At 43.1% G+C, this 18,494-nt stretch overlaps 2 protein-coding genes across 6 annotated transcripts in view; one reads left to right on the top strand and one right to left on the bottom strand.

Annotated features, from left to right (window-relative positions):
• The window catches only part of haus5 (HAUS augmin-like complex, subunit 5), an 84,107-nt gene that overhangs the window by 12,661 nt on the left and 52,952 nt on the right, over nt 1-18,494 (top strand). Inside the window, exon 1 of one of the 5 annotated variants that reach the window (XM_060852604.1) lies at nt 10,374-10,441. The exons of the other annotated variants lie outside the window; for them this stretch is intronic. The gene's annotated coding sequence lies outside the window, so the exon portion shown is untranslated. Of the gene's footprint in view, nt 1-10,373; nt 10,442-18,494 lie in introns of those variants that run through there. 5 annotated transcript variants of the gene reach the window in all.
• Nucleotides 421-17,584, bottom strand: LOC132833931 (uncharacterized). Its single transcript, XM_060852609.1, has 6 exons — nt 17,186-17,584; nt 16,258-16,315; nt 7,497-7,841; nt 6,228-6,266; nt 3,369-3,465; nt 421-1,390 (listed from the first exon to the last, which is right to left on the bottom strand). The coding sequence occupies exons 1-6, from the start codon at nt 17,204-17,206 to the stop codon at nt 1,225-1,227; spliced, it is 726 nt and encodes a 241-aa protein (XP_060708592.1). The 5' UTR covers nt 17,207-17,584; the 3' UTR covers nt 421-1,224.

Genomic DNA, 18,494 nt, shown 5'->3' with positions numbered 1-18,494 from the left:
AAACTCATGGAGATATGGAGAATGTATATAAATTCCACACAGACAGTCACCTAAGGGTGGAATTGAGCCGAGGTCCCTGGAGCTGTGAGGCAGCAGTGCTAACCAGGGGGTGCCATGCACAAATGTTACTTGCCACTTCATCAGTTCAAGACCAGATCTGATACAAATCTTGTTGCGTTTGAATACAGACTGCTTCAGTATCTGAAGTTGTGAATAGTGCTAAGCATTGAGCATTTGATGACTGCACATCTCCTGCCATCCTTCCCTCAACTGCCAGAATGAGATTCCTACAATCACTGATCCTAGTCTTCAGCAAATTCTCTTCACTCCAAGTCATAGTCAGGGACCTACTGCCTGTAGACAACAGCCCCTCTGTTCATGCAGTGATCAACAGATTCATTAAACATCAGACTGTAGACCTACTAATATCATCTCTTTAATTGCATCTTGGAGCAAAACACAGCAAGGCAAGACAGTGGAAGCTGGAAATACATAATCACACTAAAATATTTACAAAACAATGTATTTATCAATTGGCAAATACAAAAAGTTGTTTGATTTCAAAAAGAAATTTCAAATAAACAAGATATGATTCAAAAGGATAGTGGTGTGTTGTGGTATTATCACTATCTTTGAGTGAGGAATCACACTAAAATCTCATCTGCTTAAGGGGTGTGAAATAATATCTCTGAAAATATAATTTTTCATGGTTTTTGGCCAATAGACCTGTTGCTGGCAATAATATAGTTCCTGGCTTTGTCCAAAAGAAGCTGCTACAGAGAGTTTCTGAACCCTCTTCAAATGTTCCCCACGGTAGTAGGTCAAGTTTGCATGGACAATAAATGGGGCCCTTGCAGCATCACTCACTGGGAACAAGTTAGTAATTAAGAATAAGGAAATTATTTATTATCTCACAGGATCAGTATTGGGGTAGAGTTAGGATTGCAAAGCTATAGGTGAACCCAGAAACTGGTTTGGACACAGTCTGTAATAACACAGGTATAATACAGTATAAAATACTTCGACAGCTTTCCAAGTAAAATAATACTTCAATTTGGCATTTCTCTCCTGAGCAGCTCAATCTTGGAAATATTTGAGCAAAGTGGCAAGCGATTGTTGATCCTAACTTTGAGCTCAGGCTTTCCACCAGAAATAATCTCCACAACACTGGGCTGATTCCTCTCCTCCCCTCCCCTCCCAAGCCAGGCTCAGTACAATGAAAGCTCAGTACTGGACAGCCCCGTTCCCCAGAAGGTTTTGTTCTCCAGACGCTCCATCCTGATGCTCAGGTGCTGTTGGCACAAGGCTCTGTGTACAGATCACCTCTCTCAAAGGGTCATCATTTGGTGCTTCATTTGGAGTGCTGCTGACCTGCTTTTTGTTACAGTTACTAGGATAGAGAAACCAACAGATTAAATATTATGTTAATATAATTTGCAATGTAAATTTAATTAGGCCATTTAGCCCCTCAACTTTCCTACTATCTTTAGATGTTAAGTGACATCACGATAGGCATAAAAATATGTTGAAGACATAAGCAGGTGGCATATCTATGTAGATGGGTTAAGTGAGTGGGCAAAAATCTGACAGATGGAATGTAACCTGGGAAATTAAGTTATTAAGTTTGGTGGGATGAAAGAAAAAAGTGCAACAATATTTGCACAGAATGACTGCAGAATTCAGAGGGATATAGGCATTCTGGTATAAGTGACAAAAAAATTGTTATAGAGACACAGCAAGTAAATTTAATGGGATACTATCTTATGGGATTAATTTTATGCTTCAGTTATGCAAGGCATTGGTGTGACCACATGTGGAATACCCTGTGCAGTTTTGGTCTCCTCATATTTAAGGATGGATATGTATAAATATAATGGAGGTGATTCAGTAGAAGTTTGGACAGAACTCTTCCACCAACCCTCACAATCCTTCCTCCCAACTTCTGGAATGTAATAATCGTAACTATCTTTATGGCAACAGATACAGCATGGTAACAGTCCTTCTCAAACTTTTCCCACGTGGGTACTTGTATATTTTTGTGAGTCCATGCTGCTGAGACTGGGGATTGAGGTGAGATCTCGAGTGTAAACTGGGGGAAGTGACCCCCTTGAAGCAAGCTCCACAGGCAAGATTCCTGCAAAATAATTAACAGTAGACTGGACACTGTCTGGATCACTGAAAAGCTGCTGCCCTGCCAAGTCCTGTTTTCTCAAATGTCAAAAGGGCCAGGGGAGGACATGAAAACTCTATAAAGAGGACATAAAGGCTCCCTTCAAATGGTGGCAATGTCTAAGAGAGCTTTGTTACTAATCATTCAGGATGGAGGTAACAATTTAAGATCTGTAGGTCAAGATACTACCTGTTGAGTCACGGAGACCCACAGCAAATGTTACATCTAGAGGGGACATTTCAGAGTGAGTGAGCAGACAATGGTGACCTTTCAGTAACAATATCATTTACTAAACACCAGCAAATAAGTGTCATTTCCTCTACCTTATCACTGGACAATCCCCACCTATCAGACACCAATCTTCTGAGCTTTCACTAGGCTTTCTCCAATACAAGTACGTACTTCCTTGAATATTCAAGATAAAAACTGCAAGTAACTCCAGGTTGTCTCACCAAAGCCTTATCCCAAGACTTGCTCATTCATGTACTACAAGTCCCTTGCAATAACAGTCAACATGCTATTTGGTTTCAAAACTGGATAATGTGTGTGCATGCTAATTTTGTCCATCTGACTCCTCGTCTCGGAACAGCTTTGAAATGACATTCTGCTTTTATCTTGTTAACCTCATGTTCCCACATTATAGTCTGCCACTTATTTTCCAATCATTTGTAGACATTGTGCTAGAGCCTTTGTGGCCTCTTCCCTGCATGCTTACCTAACGCAGCCCCATTAAAATTTCATTCACAATCTAGGGGACCAGTGGGTGCCAGGTGCTGCATGGTGATGGAGCACAGACTATAGAGAGGAGGAGGCTGAGATGGGAGGGAGGCAATGGGCAATAGCTGGATACTTCACAGGACTGGTGTTGATTGAGGCACCAAACAAATAGAAAAATAACAACTTGCCTTCACGATTAGAGATCCTCTGAAGAAAATATCATGCGTTACTATGTGAAACAAACTACAGAAATGTTTCAGAGACTCCATTAGTCTTGAGGAATAGATCCAAGGAGGGTTGGGTCAGACTAAAGAACGGGAAGCTTGATTCCAAAGGGATTTCTTTGTCTTTGATGGCAAAATAGACATTTTGCAGCATCATCCACTAAGCTCAATGTATTGGTGCACATGTTCACAATATAAGATGTAATGAAATAAAACTAGAATTAACGATAAGAGCTTCAGAATGTTCTATAACTCACCGTCTTATTAAGGAATTGGCTATGACAGCAACATAAACGCTCATAAAGAAAATTGCAAAAGCAATTGCAGTTTTTAGATCACCAGACAGTCCAGTATCTAGAAACAGAATGAAGCCATTAACAGACTAGGACACAAACAAAACTAACAGCAGAGACCTTCAGCACCTAGTGTTTCAGAGCTAGCCCCAGTACAAACAGATCCCTGGTTAATTCTAGTCCTGGAGAGATGTGGGAGGTTAGATCCGAATAATCTCTCACACCAGACCATCCCACAGCTCGTTGCACACACACATTGCCCCACAATGGAATTGATACATGCTTTTCTATAGAGCGAACTAGACACTGACCAGCAGCAGTCTCTGTTCATTCAAACCCAACGGCATCTGGAATTTAGCTGGAATTTTTTTTAAAAAAATGGCTGTTTGGGAAAGTCATGGGATTGGGTGGAACTGATTACTCCCAACTACTGCTCCCAATCCCATCAGTTTCCTAACCAGAGTGTTCTGTGAAAATTGTACCGTTACTACCCTCACAGAAATCCAGCAATACTAAGACGAGTGGGAAATCTGTCACAAAACTGTTCCTTTTATCCGAAAAGCTGTTCCTTTTCTCAAAGATACTGTGTACCTGGATTTTTTTCAGAGGGGTCATTAACAGGCCAGGCTCTGAAACAGCTGGATTAGTGGTGCTAGAAGAGCACAGCAGTTCAGGCAGCATCCAAGGAGCAGTAAAATCGACGTTTCGGGCAAAAGCCCTTCATCAGGAATAAAGACAGAGTCTGAAGCATGGAGAGATAAGCTGGAGGAGGGTGGGGAGAAAGTAGCATAAAGTACAATAGGTGAGTGGGGGAGGGGATGAAGGTGATAGGTCAGGGAGGAGGGTGGAGTGGATAGGTGGAAAAGAAGATAGGCAGGTAGGGCAAGTCATGGGGACAGTGCTGAGCTGGAAGTTTGAAACTAAGGTGAGGTGGGAGAAGGGGAAATGAGGAAACTGTTGAAGCAGCTGGGTTTGGTACAGGGATGAAGCCTTTTTGTTTATACGTAAATAGATGAGTCTTAAAAGCTTTTGCCTAAATCTTTTAATAGTAACACATATAAGTCATGGAGACGTGACCAGCTCTCTAGCTGAGCAGTTTAGTCCAGAACTAGTTAGGGAGTTCAGCAGTGGACTCTGAAGAAAGGCTGCTAAACTCTCTCTCCTTCTGCCCTTCTAACTTCAACCTGTAAGCCTTGGTTTCATTTTTACTGTACTTAAGGGATTTGCTTATTGGGACTGTTGTGTATATTTGGAACAGCATAACTAAGTCTAGTTTGGATAGACTGATTTCTGTAGGGGTTCTTTATGTTTCATTGTGTAATTTGTGACTAAACTTTTGTCTATTTTAAAACCTGGTAGCTAAAACCTAGATAACTTTCACTGTACTCTTACCTGAAACAAGTTGCAAAGTTATGGTCTGAGCTGTCTGCTTAAGAATGTTTTAGGTGGTTTGGCCTCATCCATAACACCTCAGTTATAGAGTCCTCCAGGACAGAGACAGGCCCTTTGGCCCAAACTGGTCCATGCCAACCCAAAATGTTCATCCATGTTAACCCCAATTCCCTGCACTTTGCCTATATCCTTCTAAACCTTACCTATCCATGTATTTGTCCAAATGCCTTTTAAATGGTGTTAATGTACCTGTCTCAACCATTTCCGCCAGGTAGCTTATTCCTTATGCATACCAACCTCTTAAACTTGTCCCTCAGGTTCCGTTTTATTCTTCCCCCCCCCCAACTTTAATTTGATGCCCTATAGTACTTGATTCCCCAACCCTGGGAAAAAGACGGAATGCGTACACCCTACCCATGCCTCTCATGATCTTATACACCTCACTAAAAAGACCGCCTCAGCATCTTGCCGTCTAAAGGAAAGATGTCCAAGTTTGTCCTGGCAATATTCTTGTATATTTCTTCTGCATTCTTTCCAGTTTAATAACATCCTTCCAATAGCAAAGTGACCAAACCTGAACACAGTACTCCAAGTGCAGCCTCACTAGTGTCCTGCACAACTGCAATATAGCTTCTCAACTTCTATAGTCAATGTTCTGACTGATGAAGGCCAGTGTGCCAAAAGCCGCCTTCACTGCCCTGTCTACCTGTGACTCCACTTTCAGAGAACCATGCATCTGAACTCCGTGTTCCACTATACTCCTTAAGGCCCTACCATTCACCATGAAACTCCTACCTTGATTTGACTTTCCAAAATGCAAGACCTCACATTTATCTATATTAAACTCCACTTGCCATTTCTTTCCCAGCTGATAAAGGTGCTGCAATTTCTGAAACTTCCTCACTATCCACGATACCCCCTATTTTAATGTCATCTGCAAACTTGTTAATCATGCCTCGTACATTCTCATCCAAATCATTGATATAGATAACAAACAGCAAAGCGTCCAGCACCAACCCGTGAAGAAAACCATGAGTCACAGGCCTCCAGTCTGACAAACATACTTCCACTGTTACCTTCTGTGTCCTACCATCAAGCCAATTGTGTATCCAATTTGCCAGCTCCCCCCGTATTCCATGCAATCTAATCTTCCACAGCAACCTGCTACATGGAACTTTATCAAAGGCCTTACTGAAATCAATATATACTAGTTCTGTATCGGAGGGACAGGAAGGGGAGTCTCAAAGAGAAATAACAATTCTAAAGGAGTTTAAGGAGCAGTTCTAGGTAAGTGACCCACACCATTCACTGAATTATTCTTTAGTGAAATGTCTCACAGCATTTCAAAGCTTCTAATATTCCACCCTGTCTATCCAGCATGATCCAGTGGAAGAGCTGAAAACACATGCAGTAGTTTAGAAACAGATTTACCTGGTACAGTTGTGTTCAGTCCATCTGTATCAATTCGCACTAAAGAAAACATCAGATGTTTAGTACAGTATATGAAACAAACTGCAGTTATGTTCAGAGACTTTGTTGGGCTTTAGGGAAACACATCCAGGGAGGAATGAGGCTCAGGTCAGACTGATCAGGAACGGAATCAGGAGTGAAAATTCCAACAGGATTGGATGTTTTCCAGAGTGACCCTGGGCAGGATCATTCCTAGCAGCTTATATCCCACTGTGGAGAGAATCCTCACAGGATCCTGACTGACTGGGATACACTTTTAAGGTCAGTGCACTGGGTCTTGGAAAGGCTGCTTGGGAGGGGCTGTGGGTCCCACCTCCTGCAGCCCAACCTCTGGAGACAGAAGGACCATGTTTCTGGGGACGAAATGCAGGTTCTCGCACTTTTAACCCCTTCCATCACGCAGTTTGGTAGCTCTGTCCTTCAGGGCTCAGCCAGCTCACTCAGTGGGGTTCATTACTGAGTGACCCTTGGGGATGGACAGGGGTAGATTCTGTGTCTGTGTGACCCTCAGTGCTTCCCCCAAGTGGGGGTGAACATTGTGGGGTACCTATTGATCATCTGAAGGAGGGCAGTAGTTGAGGGCCTATGTTTCATCTGTGACTAAGGGACTTCATGGGGTCAGAGTCAATGTTGAGGAGTCCCAAGGAAAATCCCACTGGACAGCATACTGCCATTTCTGGTGGGTGTATTTGGCCAATGAGACAAAGCTTTTCCAGGGATGTTGATAGCAGAATCTGGGATACAAACAAGGCTGATACCACGTCACACAGCTCTCAACTTGGATACCAGTACTTAAGTGGGTTGGATTTAAAGACAGTATCCTGATTTCTTGCCTGGGTCACCGTTTAGCGGTTTGACACAAACTGATGTTTAACTGCCCTCTGACCTATTCAGCCACCACTCAGCTTAATCAGGGACTGGAGTCACATATAGCCCAGACCAGGTAGGGACAGCAGGTTTCCTTCCCTAAAGGGACATGAGGGAACCAGTTGGGGTTTTACAACAATCCAACAGCTTCATGATCACTTTTATTGGGACCAACTTTCTATTTCCAGATTGATTAAAGCTAAATTTAAATTCTGGAAGTGTCATGATGTGATTGGAACTCATTCTGTGAATTATTAGTTTCAGGTCTCTCTGAATTACTCTACTAGTAACATAATCTCTGCATTAATCCATCTGTAAAATTCAATGATTAAACACAGAGTACCTGACTGAGAAACTGCTTACCTGCTATCAAGAGATGGATAAAATCAGCTTGCTCCAGCTTATAGCCCATGGCTATTCCCTTGTAAAGGTAACACACATACTCATCCTGGTCTGACTCCCTGAGGTCAGAGATCAGAATTGACCAGTTGCCTTGTTCCAGCTGATCCTTGAATAGATCTGTTCTGTTTCCAAACCGTGCGTCTTGTTCTGTCAAATCATCACTCCCATCAATGAACTTCCATAAAATGTCACGCTTTGATATGCCCCATACTACCAGTAAATTGGAAACTGGGACATGTCCTTTGTAGATACAGGGCAGCACAATCTGCTCTCCCACGAACCCAGTAACTGAGACAGGTGAGTCACCTGCAAACGATAGAAAGTATTTATCCACAGATAGAACCGCCCTGCTGGTACGTTACATTCTCAAGCCTCTCATGGTTACACTGTGTTGCTGGATTTATAAGAAGCTCTGATCAGTAACTTATTGCTTTCATTTCTGGGGAAAGGTTAAAACTCAGACATTAAAGGGACTTCAACTAAAATGCATTTTTAGCTAGATATTTGTAAACACAGTTTTCTATTTTACACAAGATGGGAGAACACATCGGGATAGCTATCAGCACCCTTTGGGAGAAATGTGCAATATTCATCCCTGTATTTAAGAAAAGGTATACTGGATAGGATGTACTGTTGGAGGCTGTTCAAAAGAGATTCATGAACAAGAACAGCTAAAGAAGTTAGGCCTTTATCCATCAGAGTTTAGAAGAATTGAGTATGATCTGATTGAAACAAAGAGGAATCTGAGGGGGCTTGAAAGGGTACGTAATGAAAAGATGGAAGAATAGGCTGCGGAGGGTCATGGAATCATACAGAACAGGCACTTCAGCCCATTGAATCAGCACTGACCTATCTGCATTAATTGCATTTTCCAGCACGTGGCCCATATCCCTGAGTATTATGATGTGTCAAATGTTCATCCAGTAATTTTGGAGGCTGAGAGATTTTCAGCCTCAACTATCCTCCCAAGCGCTGTATTCCAGATTCCCACCACATGCAGGAAAAATACTTCCTAAAGTTCCCTCAAACCTCTTGCTTTTCACTTTAAAATTTTGCCCTATTGGTACTGCCCCTTTGACTAAGGGGAACAGCTGCTTCCTTTCCATCCTGTCCATGCCCCTCATTCTTTAACACCTTGATCAGGTCTCCTTCAATCTTCTCTCCAAAGAAAGGAGTTTGAGCTTATTCAGCATCTTTTCATTGCCAAACTGCTCTATCCCAGGAAATAATTCTGTGACTCTATCATGGTGAATCTTCTCTGCACCACACCCTTACGATTGAGATCAGAACTGCACAAAGTACTCCAGTTGTGGTCTAACCAAAGTTTTGTACGGCTGCAACATAATCTCTCTGCTCTTATATTTTACACCACATGTGAAACCGTATAAAAAGGGGTGTCTTCTTCCGGAGGGTAATGAATATCAAGAATTTAGTTTTAGATTCCCTACAGTGTGGCCCAACAAGTCCACACATACCCTCTGAAGAGTAACCTACACAGACCCATTTCCCTCTGACTAAAGCACCTAATACAATGGGCAATTTAGCATGACCATCACATCTTTTGACTGTGGGAGGAAACCGGAACACCCAGAGGAAACCCACGCAGACACTGGGAGAATGTGCAAACTCCACACAAGAGTTGCCCGAGGCTGGAATCGAACCCGGGTCCTTGGTGCTATGAGGCGGCAGTGCTGACCACTGAGCCACCATAGAACATAGAAAAATACAGCGCAGTACAGGCCCTTTGGCCCTCTATGATGCGCCGACCCTAGCCCACTATCCTCTATATACCTATCCAATGCCCGTTTAAATGCCCATAAAGAGGGAGAGTCCACCACTGCTACTGGCAGGGCATTCCATGAACTCACGTCTCGCTGAGCAAAGAATCTACCCCTAATATCTGTCCTATACCTACCTCCCCTTAATTTAAAGGTATGCCCCCTCGTAATAGCTGACTCCATACGTGGAAAAAGGTTCTCATTGTCAACCCTATCTAAACCCCTAATCATCTTGTACACCTCCTATCAAGTCACCCCTAAACCTCCTTTTCTCCAATGAAAACAGCCCCAAGTGCCTCAGCCTTTCCTCATACGATCTTCCTACCATACCAGGCAACATCCTGGTAAACCTCCTCTGCACCCGTTCCAGTGCCTCCACATCCTTCCTATAGTATGGCTACCAAAACTGCACACAATACTCCAGACGCGGCCGCACCAGAGTCTTATACAACTGCAACATGACCTCAGGACTCCGGAACTCACTTCCTCTACCAATAAAAGCCAGTACGTCATATGCCTTCTTCACAGCACTATTTACCTGGCTGGCAACTTTCAGAGATCTGTGTGCATGGACACCAAGATCCCTCTGCTCATCCACATTACCAAGTATCCATCCATTAGCCCAGTACTCCATCTTCTTGTTACTCTGACCAAAGTGAATCACTTCACACTTACCTACATTGAACTCCATTTACCACCTTTCTGCCCAGCTCTGCAGCTTATCCATATCCTGCTGTAACCTGCCACATCCTTCCTCACTGTCAACAACTCCACCGACTTTCGTATCATCCACAAACTTGCTCACCCAACCTTCTAGCCCCTCCACCATGCCGCCCCAGGAAGTGTCCCTCATTCACCACATAATATTGGAGGAGTATTAGTATTTCACATGGCCTCATCATTTTGCCCTTAAATTTTTCTTTTGTTTTCATATTCACTACAGAATGTGGGTGTCACTGGCTGGCCCATCGCTAGTTTCTTTGATAAGTTGATGAGTTGAGCTGCCTTCTTGAAGAGCTGCAGTAAATTTGCTTTAGGTACAACCACAATCACAATGCCATCACGGAGAAGGTTCCAGGATTTTGACCCAGCAACACCGAAAGAACGACAATATGTTTCCAAGTTAAGGTGTTTACTTCCTTCCTCTAGTGTAATGAATGTGAAGTATACAAGAGAGCTCTTACTCTACTTCTCACATGTTAAATTTGGATTTCAATCCAAAAGACCAGTTTCAGTTTAAAGACAAGACAACAAAAATATTCAGCCAGTCCTGCCTACCAAGGTTCACATTACACATCAATGGACAATAGGCATATATTTAAGGTAAGGGGCAGAAAGTTTAGAGGAGATGTGAGGAAATGTGTTTTCAGTCAGAGGGTGGTGGGAATCCAGAACTCACTGCCTGCAAAGGTGCTCGAGGCAGAAACCCCATAAACATTTAAGATGTTTTTTTTTATAGATATTTTTATTGGGAATTTAACATTTTGACAAATTTACAAAAATAAGCAGAATTTTCAAGCACAAACATTAATATAAAAATAGATCTTAAATATATAATCATCAAAATTCAACTAATCCACAATCATCCAGAGTGTATAGTTGAGTCGCTTACATCCTTCAAATAAGAGAAAATGTTCTCTAATACACTCATAACAGTATGATAAAAAGGAAGTTATTTCCAAACAATAAGAACAAAAAAAAATTAAACATGTTTGAATGGAGATCTTCCCCCTTGTTCTCAGGGGGCCTTACTACCTTTCCAACGTTCCACCATATCCTCTCCCAAACAGTGTCCCACCCTCAACCCGGGCGCTCCTTAATAGGATTTAGATATAATACCGAGCTAGAGTTAACAGTGAGCGCTGCACCCCCACCCCTCCCCACCCATACCTGAGTATATCTGCTAGCATCAATGCCACGTACAAACACACATAACTATAAAATTACAACTCCAACAGATTACAGTTAAGTATAATAACATAGCAAGGAAGACAACCCCGCTCCCAGAGGCAAAAGTAAAGTAGAATAAAGTATCCATTTCTCCCCACGGAGTGTGGGAGAGGCAAGCCAACATAAATTGTCTCTTACGATTTATTTAACAGAGTCTAAAAGTTTCTTGGCCTCTTCCAATGATCTAAAATTATACTCGGATCCTTCGTGGGTAAAGCATAACGTCGCTGGGTAGCGTAAGGTGTATTGAATATCTAAGTCCCTTAAACATTTCTTCACCTCATCAAATGCCTTCCTTCTTCGTGCCAAAGCTGGGGAGAAGTCCTGAAATAACATAATCTTGGATCCTTCATGAATCATAGCTTTAGGATCCTTTCCAAGCTTTCTGGAGGCATCCAGGAGTATCTGCCTCTCCCTACAACTCTGCAGCCGGAACAGGACCGGGCGTGGGCGCTGGTTTGGGCCAGATCCGCGTACTGCGACCCGGTAGGCCCACTCCACCCTTACCCGGTCAGTTTCAGCCTCCAGGTTTAAAAGCTGGGGAAGCCATCGCTCCAGAAATACTACTAACTGTTCTTTCCCTTCTTGTTCTTGAAGGCCCAGCAATCGAATATTCTTTCTCCGATTTCTGTTGTCAATATCATCCATGTAGATTTCAAAGGCCCTGACTCTCTGCTCCAGAGCTCTCACCTGTTCTGCAGCTGTTTGAGCTGCAGCCTCGGAGGTCATGGCCTTTAGTTCTGCCCCCTCCACTCGGCCCTGCAATTCTCCCATAGAGTGATTCTGTTTCTGCAGCTTTTCTTCGAATGCATTCCATCTCTGTCTGGATTCTGCGATGAAATTGACGAGTGTCGATTCCAATCTAGCAATCATCTCTATAAGGCCTGTTTTTACATCAGCTGCAGCCGGAGGAGAGGAGGGTGGGGGAGGGGTCTTTGTTTTCTGAGAGCTGTGGGGTCCCTTTGATTTACTCATTATCCACTCAGTATTAGACTATTTAAATATAATATTCAGCAGCTAATTAAGATTAAAGAAATTTTTTGGGTGGTTTGGCAAGTGTGGTGGGGGCAGGAAACCCACTTTTCCCAGGTTTTGGGAAGGGCTCTGTAGACTCAGACTTGCTGAGTCACCGCCATCTTGGATCTCCTTAAGATGTTTTTAGATGTGTACTTGCAACACCACAGCATGCCAGGGCACAGGCCAAGTGCTGGGAAATGAGATTAGAATATTTAGGTAGTTTGTATTTGACCTGCACAGGCTTTAGGTTGACAGGCCTTTTTCTGTGCTGTCGATCTCCAACATCGAAAATAAACATGTATGATAGAATCATGAATCAGAATGTTACGGTATGAAAGGAAGCCATTCAACCCGTCATGTCTATACCAGTTCCTGAAAGAACTAATGCCACTCTCCAATTCTATTTCCATAGTTCTCTAACTTCATCCCGTTCAAATATATCCAGCTGTCTTTTGAAACCTCCTATGGAACCTGCCACCATAGAGTCATGCAATCATATAGCACAGAAACCAGACCTTTTGGTCTAAGCAGTCCATGCTGAATATAATCTCAAACTAAACTAGCCCCACCTACATTTTCCTGGCTGATACCCCTCCAAACTTTTCCTATTCATGTATCTATCCAAATGTCTTTTAAACATTGGAACTGTGTGCACATCCACCACTTCCTCAGGAAGTTCATTCCACACGCGAACCACCACTGTGGAAGAAGTTTATTCCAATGTCTTTTTTAAAATGTCTCTCCTCTCACCGTAAAAATGCACCTCCTTGTTTGGAAATCCTCCATCCGAGGGAAAATACACCTATTAACCCTATGACTTTGGATGCTGCCTGAACTGCTGTGCTGTTCCAGCACCATTGATCCAGAATCCGGTTTCCAGCATCTGCAGTCATTGTTTTTACCTCTTAACCCTATCTACACTCTTCATGATTGTATAAACCTCTATAAAATGGTCATCTTTCAACCTCCTACTCTCCAGTAAAAAAAAAGTCCCAACTGGTCTTCATAACTCAAACCTTCATACCCGGCAAGAATTACATCCTGATAAATCTCTTCTGAACCCTCTCTAACTTAATAATGTCCTTGACTCTCCTAAATCTAAACAAATCCCAACTGAGTAAAGATATTTCTCCTCATCTCACTCCTATCTCTCTTGCTGAGGCTCTTAAAATTGTGACCCCTATATGGATAGTTTTCCCCTTGTTAGTTGACCTTGCATACTGAATGCTTCCAATATTGTTAAATGGCTCTACATAATGACTTCTTTTCCACCTTATTAACCCATTACCCTTGCCTCCAGCACCCCATTGTTAACTGTAAGTTCTCATCTGATCCGAGTCACGCTCAGCTGAACCACTTGTTTCACAAAACTCAGAACTTAACTCTTTCCCTATCTGCTCGCACCCGATACATATTCTCACTAGAGTACTGGTTGATCAAGAGGCCCACATAATCAATGTAAAAACATATACTAAGTAATAACGCGTAATACTCGGGGTGTGTATACATCATTGCTAATACTTTATTTGCAGCATAAATCACTTAACTAACAATGCGACTTGCCTTAAATAAAACTTAGTGGCAGAGAGCCTTTTTAATGGCAACTTCAACTGACTACTTGGATATCATGGAGATTGCAAATACAGTAAGCTTCCAATTATCCGTTTGCTCACTGAGCTAGTGCATTTGTTCTCAGACATTTCGTCACCATGCTAGGTAACATCAGTGAGCTTCCGATGAAGAGTTGTTGTTCTATCTCGCTTGCTATTAATATGTGTTGGTTTGTTGTGGTGATATCATTTCCAGTTCTGTTTCCAAGAGGTTGGTATGAGGTGTCCAGATCTGTTAGTTAATGAAGTTACAGTTTGAAAACTGTGCCTCTAGAAATTGCCATGTGTCCCCTTCTTTGGCCTGTCCTGGAATGGATGCACTGTCTTAGCCGAACTGGTGTCCTTCTTTGTCTGTGTGCACAGATACTAGTGATAGTTGGTCATGTCTTTTGGTGGCTAGTTTCCTGCCGTTTGTTGCAGTCCTTGTAGGGTATTTTGTATATTACATTCATTCTGCTGGCTGTGGGTATGAGGTCCTTTAACTTCATCAATAGTTGTTTTAGTGTGGTAATAGGTATATGGGTTACCATGATGCAGAGAGGCTGGAGTAGTCTGGTGGCCATCTCTGAAATGTTTGATCTATGATAGTTTTCTACCAGGTGTTTTAGTTTTTGTTGCATCCAAGGCCAAACAAAGACATGCGCAGGAATTTTTAGACCCTGGCATTCAAGACTCAGTCCACTCTATCCACTCCCCCCAGGGATTCCTTAACAGCAAAGAAACTAAGATAGAGGAGAACAAAGTAATGATCTACTTTGACACGATGGCACTGTTCACATCAATAAACATCATCCTAGCCAAAGAAACAGTAGCCTCACTGCAAGACAAACCAGGGATACAAACACCAACACCACCAACTCCATCAGCAAGGACAGCATCTTCAACCTACTGGACTGGTGTCTCACAACCCACTTTACCTTTAACAAGAAAGAAACCGACGGGACGCCTATGGGATCACCAATGTCAGGTCTTATCACAGAAGCAGGTATAGAGAGGCTAGTACGAACAGCCCTTCCTACAATCCAGCCTAAGCTTTGGGTCAACTATGTGGATGACAGCTTTGAAGAAAACCACAAACACAAACAACATCCTCACTGGTAGAAAATTCACCAAAAAAGGAAGAGAACAATAACCAATTCCCCTTCTTGGGCGTCATGGTAGAACAAAAAGCTAATGGAGAACTGCAGATCAGTGTTTACAGGAAGGCCACACCCAGACCAGATGCTGAATGATAGAACCAACTGGTTCTGGAGGGGAAACCGCCAGTCTGCTGTTTCTCTCCATATTATGATCCGGGGACCATCTTGTCTGTCAGGTCGGCCAATTGATGGCTCAGCAGCCATCTTGTGTATCCGTGTGACTAGTGTCACCCACAAATGGAGCTGTGTCAGGACACTATTTAAATGAGCTACAATACAGTGCAGCACCCTGGAACTAAGAGGAGCTGAGGAGAAATACCCATACAACAGATTCAGGAACAACAGTTTATCCAATAAATGGAGTCTGCTGATTCCTACACCATGAATCAAAACAGTAAGACACAACATGCTCAGAGATTCTAGTGACTGTACCATACAAAGATATTTCAGAGACGACCACCAGACTATTCCTCGGCATCGTGGTAGCCCACAAAGCTACAACCACACGAAAACGACTACTGATGAGGTTTAAGGACCCCATACCAACAGCCAGCAGAACAAATGTAATATACAAATACATTGGACAAACCAGCAGGAAACTAGCCACCAGGATACATGAGCACAAGCTAGCTAACAAAAACATGACCAACTATCACTAGTTTCCATACACACAGAAGAAGAGGAACACCAGCTCGATTGGGACGATGCATCCATCCTGGGACGGACCAAGCAAAGAGACGTGCAGGAATTCCTAGAGGCCTAGGAATTCAAACTGTAATTCCATTAACAAACTGGTCTGGACCTGTTTTACTAACCTCGCACAAACAGAACTGGAAATGATATCGCTCCCCACAACCATCCAAGACACATAGCAAGCGGGACAGAATACCAATGTTTCAGCGGAAGTTCACTAAAGTTACCTAGCATGGTGACAAAACATCGGCAAACAATCCCACCAGCTCAGTGAGCAAACCGAAAACTTGAGTGACAAACCATCTGCAAAATCTCAAACAAACAGTCAACTTAGGTGTGTAATATTGACAGTTAAGCAAGAGCACCAGTTTACAAAGGTGCTGGTTAAAATAAAAAAACCTTATGATTCCCAATTATAGTCATATAATAACAGGACCCACTCAGTCCACACAACACCTTAAAGCAAGGTGAATTCCTGATTCCCAGCCCCAACCTTGGATTACAGCTGTAATGTTCCAACACTCACGGTACTGACCTGAAACAACAGAAATAACATTGAGCAGGCCGAGCAGTACTCCCCATAAGATGTATCTCTGTAACAAGAAAACACAGTTAACTCCTTCACAACAGATTGTTGCTGGCACCTCCTTGCTTCACCACCTTCCCCAGATACCAGCCTTTCCTTTTGTGACCAGACGCTGGGGTGAGAGAAGCAGAGCAGAAAGGGCATGGTGACAGGTTCCAGAATCTGTAGGAGCGACTCCTGTTCCTGGAAACAAACCAAATGGAAGGGAGCGACAGGATCACAGTGTTACTTCATCTGCAAACTATTTATTGATAGCGAGCAAAATTGGGTAGAGGATTGGTTACCCTCACTGTTAGGGAGACCAGGTCTATCAGTGCGGAGGAAGGAATGGAACCGCAAGGAGAAACAACACGTCAAATCAGTTAATAAAAAGCAGCTAATCCCCAGCACTGAGCAAGTTTACACACAGACACAGCGTCTCCGTTAGGAAAGTGAAATCATTATTTATCTCGGCAGAGCCCCGTTGCCATCCCGGTCTGTCCCTCCCTCCCCTCCATACCTTCTGCTCTTTTCACTCCCCCACTTTCCCCACCACTTCGTGTCTGTTCTCCAATCCCACCAGACTGGAGGGGAGAGAAAGATAATGGGGAGGAATCAGGAACGGTCCAGACACCCCCCCCCCCCCCCCCCAACTTCGTTCCTTCAGCCTAATCTGAGAGAAGTTGCTGGGGATGAGGGGTGGTGAAACGTCAGTGGTGTGGGAGACACACAGACCCTATTATTTCCTCTAACAAAATTTGGGACGAACTCGAAACGTTAACTCTGTTCCTACCTCTGTAAAACTTGCTGCGTTTCTGCAGCACTTTCACTTTCCATTTCTGCGAAGCCTTGTTTTTGTTTTGTTCCCGAACTGCGGCGCTGTCAAACAAACACATACCTGCATCTGCTTTCTGTCCATTCTTCCTGGAATTAGCGCCGACGGACAGCACGGACACGAAACATCTTGAGGCCGCTTGAACCGCAACCGAACAGACGACGAGCAACCAATGTATACATGTGAGGTGCAGAGTCCGCTCCTCACAGCAACAACAAATCCTCAGCCTGAAACCAGTTTCAGCGCTTCCAAATAAACCTGTTGGACTATAACCTAGACTTGTGTGGTTCTTAACTGTTCACCCCACTCCGACACCTGCGTCTCCAAATGAGTCTGAAACCAGTTTCACTTTGGGATGTTATTTATCATCACTTTGCAGACCGATCCACATTTCACAGAGGGAGGACCAGTCCAAGTGCCTTCCTCTCTCCTCCCTCCCCTGGCTCCATTCACTGTTGTTAACTGTCTCCCCCCGCCCCAGATCCTTGTCTCAATTCAACCCCTTCAGGGGGAAAGCAACCAGCTTTTCCCGACGGAGCCTGGATCCGGATTCCTAAACCCCCCCTCTCCCTGTGTGAGAATCGAAAAGTCCGGACCCATCCCGCAACACCGTAATCTCTGAACACAGAGAGAGAATGCAAACGTTATTCCCTGGTTATCAGTTATCGCCCGAGGGCGCCTTACAGCACGGAAGAAGGCAATTTGAACAGTGAAGCAATGAAACATTCTCCGATAACCAAGATTTGGAGATGCCGCTGTTGGATTGGGGTGTCCAAAGTTAAAAAAGAATCACACAACACCAGGTTATGGTCCAACAACCTGGTGTTTTGTGATTTTTAACTCCCACAACCCAAGTTGTCCAACCCCTCCAACTGCAGCAAGGATAGACCTCACCCCCCTGGTCTTCACCTTCCACCCCACCAATCTGGTAAAAACAATGACTGCAGATGCTGGAAACCAGATTCTCGATTAGTGGTGCTGGAAGAGCACAGCAGTTTAGGCAGCATCCACCACCAGAAATATATTTCCTTTCCCACCCCCATCAGCGTTCTCCAGCGGAGTGGCGCAGAACTGCTTTGTAGTTATTCAGTAGTAGTTATTAAACTGCTGTTGTTAAAATTCTTAAAATAAAATATATTTTGGCGCAGAACTGTTTTGTAGTTATTCAGTAGTAGTTATTAAACTACTGTTATTAAAATAATTAAAATATATTAAAATAAAATATTAATATACAAATTATTAAAATAAAATAAAACCCGTTAAAATGCCATCAATAATTTTGTATTTGCCTTATTCCTTTCATTTTTATTTTCTTTTTAACATTTTTACTGAAGAAGATAAACATTATTTTTCTTTTTATTGCTTTCATTAA

The sequence above is a fragment of the Hemiscyllium ocellatum genome, chromosome 38 (assembly GCF_020745735.1).
Source record: "Hemiscyllium ocellatum isolate sHemOce1 chromosome 38, sHemOce1.pat.X.cur, whole genome shotgun sequence".
In the NCBI taxonomy this organism is placed as follows: domain Eukaryota; kingdom Metazoa; phylum Chordata; class Chondrichthyes; order Orectolobiformes; family Hemiscylliidae; genus Hemiscyllium; species Hemiscyllium ocellatum.
This window is presented reverse-complemented; position numbering and strand designations above follow the sequence as displayed.